The 11,059-nt window shown below is 43.5% G+C and overlaps 2 protein-coding genes across 15 annotated transcripts in view; one reads left to right on the top strand and one right to left on the bottom strand.

Moving 5' to 3' along the window:
* LOC105482449 (sirtuin 5) overlaps positions 1-11,059 on the bottom strand; it is a 49,266-nt gene that overhangs the window by 21,881 nt on the left and 16,326 nt on the right. For all 14 annotated transcript variants that reach the window (XM_071097607.1, XM_071097606.1, XM_071097610.1 and 11 more), the window contains 2 exons: positions 7,729-7,881; positions 2,553-2,686 (listed from right to left, as the gene is read on the bottom strand). In XM_071097607.1, coding sequence (XP_070953708.1) covers positions 2,553-2,686; positions 7,729-7,843 — 249 coding nt within the window. In that variant the 5' untranslated portion in view covers positions 7,844-7,881. The remainder of the gene's footprint in view (positions 1-2,552; positions 2,687-7,728; positions 7,882-11,059) is intronic.
* Positions 9,670-9,962, top strand: LOC112426782 (translation machinery-associated protein 7-like). The gene has a single exon (XM_071097614.1). It carries the CDS (start codon positions 9,670-9,672, stop codon positions 9,853-9,855), a length of 186 nt encoding a protein of 61 aa, XP_070953715.1. The 3' UTR covers positions 9,856-9,962.

Below are 11,059 nucleotides of genomic sequence, written 5' to 3' on the forward strand. Positions count from 1 at the left end.
TACACACACAGCTAAACACACATACACTACTACACAAACTACACACATCTACATACACAACTGCACACACACAGCTAAACATACACACACTACACACATACACACAACTGCATACACACAACTAAACATATACACGCAACTACACACATCTACATACACACTATACACACACACAACTAAACATATACACAACTACATACACAACTATACACACAACTAAACATACACACAACTACATACACAACTATACACACAACTAAACATACACACAACTACATACACAACTACACACACAACTAAACATACACACACATCTACATACACAGCTACACACATCTACATACACACAACTGCACACATACAACATACAATTACACAACATACACACAACTATACACATATACAACCACACGTATCTGTTAATATGCACACAACTAAACATACACAATTATACACATCTACATACACACACCTACACACAAATCCACACACACCTACACACACAGAAATACACACATCATACATACACAGCTACACACATACATGCAACTACACACACAGCTAAACACATACACGGCTACATATAAAAAGTGTATATTATATATAAACAGAATAGATAAAATACATATACTTTAAATATGATTCTGGGAGAAACAAACCTCCTTTCTGGTAAAGGAGCCGAGTAGGGGTTGTCTGGGGCCGGAAGCTGGCAGGGAAAGGCACAGGGAACTTTCAGCGATCACTGAAATTTCTGTTTCTTGACAGTGGAGGTGGAGGTGTTATGCAGGTGCATGCACCTGTCAAAACTCATCAACCTGTACACACAATGCACGTGGGTGCATTTTATTCTAAGGAAATTCTGCCTCAATAACATTAATTTTAAAAAGAAGTATGGCTTCTCTATCAAGGAGACGCTTCCTACATTGAACACATGTGCGTTTCATTCTACTGTAAAGGCCCCTCTGCTTGGTGGCAATGTCAGTCTTTGCCAAATGAGGGGTTGGCCCACACCGACCCTGCTCTCCACCTAGAACACACGGCCTGGAACAGTTTATAGGCGGCACAGCAACATGTCCACAGGTGTCCCTGGGAGGCTACTGGAGTCAAATGCATTCTATCGACTTCTTTGCTTTGTCCACAAACTCTGAGCCTTTTTGGACACAACTAAGCGCCCCTCCTCCAAGCTCCTCCCACACCTTCTGACCTCCCACCCTCTGCTGCTGCTAATCCAGGGAATGCCCTGTGGCCCCTCTTTCTTCCTGGCCCCTAATGTTCTCTGCTCTCCTTTTTCCTCCACTTCACCTTTAAGGTGATGGCCCCCACCCTTCACCCAGAGGGCAGGAGGCAGGAGGCAGAACACCCAAGCATCTGCCAGGCCCAGATGTTCAGGAGAAGAAGGAGGGGGCAGGTTCATGAACTCTGCGTTCAATGAGAAATGAGCTACTAACCATGGAAGACACGTATTGCAGTACTTATTTATGACTGCTTTTGTTCAGCCAATGAAAATCCATTAAGCACTGATAACGTGCCAGAGTTCTGGGAGCTGGAGACAGTGCAATGAATAAAACAAACAGAGGCCGGGCATGGTGGCTCATGCCTGTAATCCCAGCATTTTGGGAGGCCAAGATGGGTGGATCACCTGAGGTCAGGAGTTTGAGACCAGCCTGACCAACATGGTAAAACCCCGTCTCTATTAAAAAATACAAAAATGAGCTGGGTATGGCGGTGCATGCCTGTAATCCCAGCTACTCGGGAGGCTGAGGCAGGAGAATCGCTTGAACCTGGGAGGTGGTGGTTGCAGTGAGCTGATATCACGCCATTGTACTCCAGCTGGGCAGCAAGAGCAAAACTCCGTCTCAAACAAACAAACAAACAAACAATTCCTTGTCTTCTAAAGCTAGGGATTTCCTGAGCCAGTGGGACGGGAGAGCACAGACTGCAAAGGGCCATGAAGGAATATTCTAGAGGGACAGAAATGTTCTACATTGTGATTATGGTGCTGGCTATATAACTATGTCCATTTGTTAAAACTCATTAAATTGTACACTTAAAACTGGTGACTTTTACTTTATGTAAATTAGATCTCAATAAAAATTGAATTTAAAAAATCCGCACCTTCACAGAACTTACATTCTGAAGGCTTTCCTATAAATTTTTGAATATCAAATCCTAACCCTTCAATAATCAACATTAGTTTTAACATGAAAAGTTCACAGAAACTCTGTGTCATACTTAAGTTCAATAACTTTAGAAAAGTAATGAATGATGCTAACGAAAGTTTTCTGATTTAACTTTAACACAATTATTAGGAGAAACTGTTATCTGAATAAATGCAATCCATACATATCTAGAAAGGAAAGTGGCAGCCTTGCTTAAATTTTGAACTTAATCATAGGAAATTTGTGTTTATGCCAAAAATCAATGAGACAATAGGGTCACAGTTAACTTAAAAACATTTCCCCGGGGTTTCAGGGATAGGAACAGGATTTGAGTCAAACTCTGTTACGGTTTCATTCGACAGAAGCTTTTCATGTTCTGGAAACATTACAAACCTGGGCTTGCCATTTTCTCCAGTAACCTCCAGCTCCTCTGAAAGTCGGAACGCCACTTTCCGCACTAACACCTGCGCCTGAGATGATGACTATGTGCTTTGCTTTTGCAAAACACTTCCGAAAATCTGCCATACCTAAACAGAGTAAAATCTTTATCAATCCCGTGTACCATTTGGACATTTGTATCCCATATCAATTGTCTGTATCTTGAAACTTGACCCAGTGTGAAGTTACACTTTAAGATAAACAAACATCTTTCCTGTACCATGAAAACACCATCGCATGTGACCTGCTGGGTGAGTGTACAGTGTTTTAAAGAAGCAGGGGCTTTGGGCACACACAGCTGGCTCTGCACCGCAGCTATGCCTCCCAACCAAATGTATGATCTTATGCACGTTATGTACCTTTCTCTGTCCTCACTTTCCTTGGCTCTTTGAGGTGCACAGTAATGCCTTTCCTAGAGCAGGCATATTACGAAGATTAAAAAAGCCTAGTGCGAAGGAATCCATCTTCCTTCACAAAAGTAAAAACAAGCCTGTATGTTTGTGTGAGTGCTGAGTTGAGGCCCACTGGACCCCAAAGCCTACCCTTCCTCCCCAAGTTCACCTTCCCTTTGCGGGAAGGTGCTAATTTCAGCTTCCCTCAGCACAGCGACTGAAGGTGAGGGCAAGGACACATGGCCTTCTCCTTGACAACTCAAATAAGAGCCAAACTTTTCAACAGGACACTGCCAGAGACTTGGGGTAGCAAAGGGAACTGAAGACAGAGAATAACACGAGACGAAGTAATTGTGGACACAGACCATGGCTCGCCCTCCCGTCCTGCAATTCCAGGCAGTTCTCCTGCCTGAACACAGACCCACAGGGACAGCAGCTATGGTGGTGAGGGCTCCCTGCACCCCAAGTGCTATGCCAAGCACTTTACATGGATCACAAGGTAGGAGTTTTTCCCCTGAAACAAATGTCCTCATCCTAGGACAACAAGCAGGAGCCAGACTTGGAACTCATGATGGGGTCTCCTGGGCAGCAGAAACTGGGAAAGGGAGGTCGGCTGGGGACACAGCTTGTCTCCCCTTCTCTCCTAGGCGCTACAGCTCTGCAGGCCCTTGTAAGGTCAGCAGCGTGGCCCTGGAAAGCCAGAATTAAGGGGTATAACACTGAACATAGTCTGCCAGGAGGAGAAGAGAGAGCCCCTTTTCTGCCCTCCCCCTGGAGAAGCAAATGCTGCACCTCACTGCCCACTGCAGGCCTAAGACAGTGAATGAAGCCAGGAATGCCCCACCCTGGATATGGAGATCTTTCAAGGATGACCAACCTGTATTAAAGCACTAAGGATTCCAGCAAATGTGGAACTGAATTCCTCAGCTCACTAAGCAAGCTTCCTGACCTTCCTCTCTTGAAGGAATGGCAACCAAGGCTAACCCTTGGATGGAATGAATGAGGGGAGGCTAACCCTCCCCTGAGAGATGGAACCGGGGACAGGCAGGAAGCAGGCAAGGAAGAAACATAGTGAGATGGGGGCTCAGAGATAGTGAGCTTGAATATTAAAGGGAATGTGGCCTCATTTTGTATCCCAGCTGTAAGGAGCATCCTACTGGCTTCTCATGTATGGCTGACTCCCTCTAAGCAGGGAAGGGACTTCCTCATCCTCATAAGCCCAGAGCCACACACTACGCCCAGTCGAGGATAGAGACTATCAATAAAGGCTCAACCCCTCCTCCCCTTCCTTTCCTCTCTTCCCTGCCATGGACTCCTGATAAAAATAAACTCAGAAGAAGAGTAGGCTTTTTCCTCTCTGGCTCTATTCACGTTTTGGCAGCACAACGCTGAGAGAAATTAAGACGGTCACAATGGAACAGAACAGAGTCCTCAGAAATAACACCACCCATCTACAAACATCTGATCTTTGATAAACCTGACAAAAACAAGCAAGGGGGAAAAGATTCCCTATTTAATAAAGCGTGCTGGGAAAAACGGCTAGCCATATGTAGAAAGTTGAAACTGGGTCCCTTCCTTATACCTTATACAAAAATTAACTCAAGATGAAGTAAAGACTTAAATGTTAGACCTAAAACCATAAAAATCCTAGAAGAAAACCTAGGCAGTACCATTCAGGACATAGGCATGGGCAAAGACTTCATGACTAAAACACCAAAAGCAATGGCAACAAAAGCCAAAAATAAACAAATGGGATCGAATTAAACTAAAGAGCTTCTGCACAGCAAAAGAAACTACCATCAGAGTGAACAGGCAACCTACAGAATGGGAGGAAATTTTTGCAATCTACCCATCTGACAAAGGGCTAATATCCAGAATCTACAGAGAACTTAACCAAATATACAAGAAAAAAACACCCCATCTAAAAGTAGGCAAAGGATATGAACAGACACTTCTCAAAAGAAGACATTTATGCAGCCAACAGACACATGAAAAAATGCTCATCATCACTGGTCATCAGAGAAAGGCAAATCAAAACCACAATGAGATGCCATCTCACACCAGTTACAACAGCGATCATTAAAAAGTCAGGAAACAACAGATGCTGGAGAGGATGTGGAGAAATAGGAATGCTTTTATACTGTTGGTGGGACTGTAAACTAGTTCAACCATTGTGGAAGACAGTGTGGCGATTCCTCAAGGATCTAGAACGAGAAATATCATTTGACCCAGCCATCCCATTACTGGGTATATACCCAAAGGATTATAAATCATGCTACTATAAAGACACATACACATGTATGTTTATTGTGGCACTAGTCACAATAGCAAAGACTTGGAACCAACCCAAATGTCCATCAGTGACAGACTGGATTAAGAAAATGTGGTACATATACACCTGGAATACTATGCAGCCATAAAAAAGGATGAGTTCGTGTCCTTTACAGAGACATGGATGAAGCTGGAAACCATCATTCTCAGCAAATTATCACAAGGACAGAAAACCAAACACCACATGTTCTCACTTGTAAGTGGGAATTGAACAATGAGAACACATGGACACAGGGTGGGTAACATCACACACTGGGGCCTGTCTGGGGGTGGTGGGCTTGGGGAGGGATAGCATTAGGAGAAATACCTAATGTAAATGACAAGTTGATGGGTGCAGCAAACCAACATGGCACTTGTATACCTATGTAACAAATCTGCACGTTGTACACATGTACCCTAGAACTTAAATTATAATAAAAAATAAATAATAAAAAAGTTAAAAAAATTTAAAAAAAAAGGAATAACAAAAGGCAGTCACAACACGCCATTCTTGTGAGGTGCACCCAACCCAACTACACCCCCAATCACACTAAAGCTCTGCCTGAACTCACATCCCTTCCAGAGATAGGCTGCTCTCTGTCAGCAGATAGATAAGGCCTACGGCAGGCAGACTAACGTTCTCCAAACAGGAAGCATTTGGAAAAATTACAAACATGATCTGGGTGGATTCCAGTTTCTAACCTGATGTAATTTCTTGAAAGAACAAGATGCTTAATAAAAAGCGTGCACATAGTTTTCTAGGAACTATCTGTATGAATCCTGGGCTCAACCCATAGGAACATCCTTAAGGACTTCAGAGTCTACCCCTAAAACTCCCTCCAGCTCCAAAGGTCTTTCCTATCCCGAACGGAAACTGTCATCCTCCTGAGGAATATATTTCTAGATCAGAGTGACTTCTGTTAAGGTACTCCTTAAAGCCACTTTTAGAAACATATTTTAAAAGTCAACGTATATTTGGTTTTTAGGAAACAGGATGTAAAACATAGTAATGTTAATGTGGTGTGAAATCTTAAAAAAGAAAAAAAAAAGGCCAGGCATGGTGGCTCATGCCTCTAATCCCAGCACTTTGGGAGGCTGAGGTGGGCAGATCACCTGAGACCAGCTTTGCCAACATGGTGAAACCCCATCTCTGCTAAAGATACAAAAATTAGCCTGGCATGGTGGTGGGCACCTGTAATCCCAGCTACTCTGGAGGCTCAGGCAGGAGAATCGCTTGAATCTAGGATATGGAGGTTGCAGTGAGCCAAGAACGTGCCACCGCACCCCAGCCTGAGCAGCACAGCAAGACTCCATCTCCAAAAAAAAAAAAAAAAAAGACAGACAGACATTTCCCAATGGTTAAAGGAAAACACGCCAGCACGTTTTGTGGTTCCAACGTCAGCGGCCCACTTTTAACCAAGGTCAGGCACACACTTCTGAATCCCGCCACAGACTCTAGCAGCCTGCTCTGCACGCTGGGAACACCAAGGGGTGGCACAGTTGAGTGGAACTGGGTTCTTTGGGTTCCTTTCCATTCCTGGGGCAAAATGGAAGCAGGAGTTATTATTCCTGAACAGAAGAATTATCCAAAAGTTGAAAATGAAGCAAAAAGAATTCAGCTTGGCCTTTCAGTTTCATTCTGAAGCACTGTTACACAGGCCCACCTAAGAGTCACTGAATTATAAACACTTGTTAGAATTTATATTCACTATAGACTAAGGGCCCAGATAGGTTAATCTGTAGGTTTTTGCCACATAGAGCTACAAAGTATTTCTGTCCAGGAGAAAATTTAACCTCATACTGCCCTGTAGGACAATACCAGTTTTCCTCCCCTGCAGAGAGATAAGGATTTTAAAGTACAAAACATGTGTAAAAAGCTTAAATGCAAGTATTCTGGCAGAAGCAACAAAATGTCCTAGATGGACTTGAGTATAAGGATATGGGCTCTTAAGGTGCCACAGAAGGGGTTACCTAAAAGGGAAGAGGACAGGCCGAGCGCGGTGGCTCATGACTGTAATCCCAGCACTTTGGGAGGCCGAGGCAGGCAGATTACGAGGTCAAGAGATCGAGCCCATTCTGGCCAACATGGTGAAACCCCGTTTCTACTAAAAATACAAAAATTAGCTGGGTGTGGTGGCACGCACCTGTAGACCCAGCTACTCGGGAGGTTGAGGCAAGAGAATTGCTTGAACCCAGGAGGCGGAGGTTGCAGTGAGCCGAGATCGCGCCACTGCACTCCAGCCTGACGACAGAGCAAGACTCTGTGTCAAAAAAAAAAAAAAAAAAAAAAAAAAAGAGAAGAGGACAGAGTGGCTTTCTCCAAAACCTTGTCCAATACCTAATTTGATAGAGACATCCCCCTCAAAGTGTAGGACTTTCAGGTACTTCACATTTGGCTGCAGGTGAGGCAATGGGTAAGAATGACTTACTTGAACTTGGCCGAGCCATTTTCAGGCAAATCTGGTTTCGTGTGGAGGCTGGAGGCTTCAGGCCACAATATAGCTGGGAAATCAATCGACTTGGGACAATCTGGAGAGGTCGCATCAGGGTTGTTTGTTGGTAGTTCTAATGCTTGAGGTGGCCTTTAGAAAAATCACAAAAAAAAATATTGTAGAAGCAATCAGCAAATAGTTTTATATATGGAAATATTTATAAATATATATATTTTCTATATTATAGAAACACATCATGTATATTATATTATACACACATGCACACATACACGAATGTCCTTTAAAAAATCTTTAGTAACAGATCATCCTCTAAACTGGCTGTTTTCCATTTGTATTCTCAAGTGTTCCTAGAAGTACAGAGGTGCCTTGGAGCAATGCTTCTCAAAGTATGTTCCCTAGACTAGCAGCGTCGCCATCACCTGAAATCTTGTTAGAAATGCAGCCTCTGGTTCCTCAGCCTCAGATCTACTGAATCAGAAACTCTGGGGGTGGACCCCATCATCTATTTCCAGGTGATTCTAGTAACTACTCAAGTTTGAGGACCACTAAAATGCACGAGAAAGGGTTAGATGTGAGAATTCATTTGAAAACTTGCTGCTTTTCAAAAGGTATGAAGCCAGGTGCAGTGGCTCACGCCTATAATCCCACCACTTTGGGAGGCCGAGGTGGGTGGATCACCTGAGGTCAGGAGTTAGAGACCAGCCTGACCAACATGGTGAAACCTTGTCTCTACTAAATACAAAATATTAGCTGAGAGTGGTGGTGCATGCCTGTAATCCCTGCTACTCGGGAAACTGAGGCAGGAGAACTGCTTGAACCCCAGAGGCAGAGGTTGCAGTGAGCTGAGATTGTACCATTGCACTTCAGCGTGGGCAACAAGAGTGAAAACTCCATCTCAAAAAAAAAAAAAAAAGTATGAAAACCACCACTAGTCTCTCAACTTGTGGTCAAAGTACAGTTTCTTTCTTTTATTTCAGACAGGGTCTCGCTCCGTCACCCAGGCTGGAGTGCAGTGGTGTGCAGTGGCGTGATCACGGCCCACCACAGCCTTGACTTCCTGGGCTCCAGTGATCCTTCCACCCCAGCCTCCCCAGTAGCTGGGACAACAGGCACACGCCACCATGCCCGGCTAATTTTTGTATTTTTGGTAGAGACAGGGTTTCACCATGTTGGCCAGGCCGGTCTTCATCTCCTGAGCTCAAGCCATACACCCACCTAGGCCTCCCAAAGTGCTGGGATTACAAGCATGAGCCACCGCACCCAGCCCAAAGTACAGTTTCTATAAGAATGTAATTTCTAACTGAGAACTAAACTCTGAAGGGAAGAAGTGTACTGTGACAATAGTATTAAGATGACACTGTGTCAAAGAAACTCGTGGATCTTAAGGCACATTCAGTAAATCTTTGTCTATACCTGAGGAATGTTATAAAAGGAAAACAAACACAGAGAAACACAACATTTGGAACAATGACACTGATTATCCAACAAAACTGTGGGGGCAGAAAACATAACAGTGGTTGGCAGAAAGGGGAGGAGTGAATAAAAAGTGGCATGCTGGAATTTTTTTTTTTTTTTGGTGGGAGGCAATGGTATTGTTATATATCTTGATTACGGTGTTAGTTACATGATTGTATCTGTCAAAACTCATAGAACTCAATACTAACAAAGGGTTAATTTTACTAGACACAAATTTTACTTAAAAATAATGAGTGTAGCGCTTCAGTTTTAGGAAATGAGTTCAGGGGATGAGCTGCACAACAATGTGGTTGTACTGAACTGTACCCTTAATAATGGTTAGAATGCTACATTGTGTTACATGTGTTTTACCACAATTGTATTTTGTAAGAGAAAGGCAAGGGGATAAAAGAATATACCTCAACTCCGGTGGTAGGGTCTGGGGAAGGGGCAGCAGGCGCCATGTCCGGCCATGAAGGTGGCATGAAGAAGCCACTGAAACAGCCCAACAAGCAGGCCAAGGAGATGGACGAGGCTTTCAAGCAGAAGCAAAAAGAGGAGCAGAAGAAAGTCGAGGAGCTCAAAGCAAAGGCCGCGGGGAAGGGGCCCTTGGCCACAGGTGGAATTAAGAAATCTGGCAAAAAGTAAGCTGTTCCTTGTGCCTGAGGAGATGGTGACCCTTTATTGCATCCGTATTTAAACATCTGTATTCCCTGCCATAACATCGTTTGCCACCTATAGCTGGAATTAAGTGTTGTCTTCGGGCTGTTGTACATTTAAGAAGAAACTTTTGTAAAAAAAAAAAAAAAAAAAAAAGAATATACTTTAACTTTCTTGCATTTGCTGTTTAAAAAAAAAAAGAATTCACAAAAAATTAGTAAAAAGAATTGAGTACAGGGTGGGAAACGCTATGTAAGGAGATTAGAACTGAGCAAGGATTTTCAATATACGTGTTTATATATTGTTTGGATGGTCAATGCCTTCCAGTCCAAGGAACACACTTGTACTCTCGAGCAAGTTGCAAGAGACAGAACACGCCATGAAGTACTGCAGCATCTGTTAGGAACCTGGAATGGATTGATCAGAGGATTTGGGCTTGTGTTGGATCATGTTGGGGAGAGGTTCACGGAAGTGGGGCTTTGTTCTGGATTGGAAGCTGTAATGGATCTCATCTAAAAGGTGGAAGGAATGAAGTGAGGCTAAAGCTGTGAGTGGCCAAGAAGCAGGAGTCCCTCACGTTAGCGGCATGGGAGGATGTTTTGTCATTTTTGTGGCTTCAACAGTGTTCTAGTTTCTGCCCGCTCTGACGCGATTACTGAGTGGCCTTGTTCTTTCTTGTCTTGGCCCATCGTGGTCAGAGTGGCCCTGTCTGATACTGATGCTCTGTGACATGGTTTATGTTCAACAGAACACCAAGGCCTATCAGACAGTGCCAGGCCCAAGACTAGAAGCAAACCAAATGTCCATCAAATTTATAAATGGGTAAACAAAGTGTGGTTTATCCATGGCATGAAGACTCTTCAGCAATAAGAAGAACAAACTGCTAATACATTCAACAGCATGAATGAATCTTTAAAAGTGTTATGCAATAATAACTCTATAGTAGGAAACCTGGCAGCTACCACCTTAACCAAGTGATCAAAGTTAACATCACCAGTAATAAGACATGGCGACTCCACCTACCTCCTCATATGATGCAATGAGAAGGGCAAAGCATCACCTGTGTGGCATTCATGACTGCAATTTAGTTATAAGAAAACACCAAACTCAAGCTGAGGGACGTTCTACACACTCTACAGCAAAACTGGCCAATACTCTTCAGAAAAGTATCGAAGTTTTGAAAGATAAGAAC

Source organism: Macaca nemestrina, chromosome 5, assembly GCF_043159975.1.
Source record: "Macaca nemestrina isolate mMacNem1 chromosome 5, mMacNem.hap1, whole genome shotgun sequence".
NCBI classification, from domain to species: domain Eukaryota; kingdom Metazoa; phylum Chordata; class Mammalia; order Primates; family Cercopithecidae; genus Macaca; species Macaca nemestrina.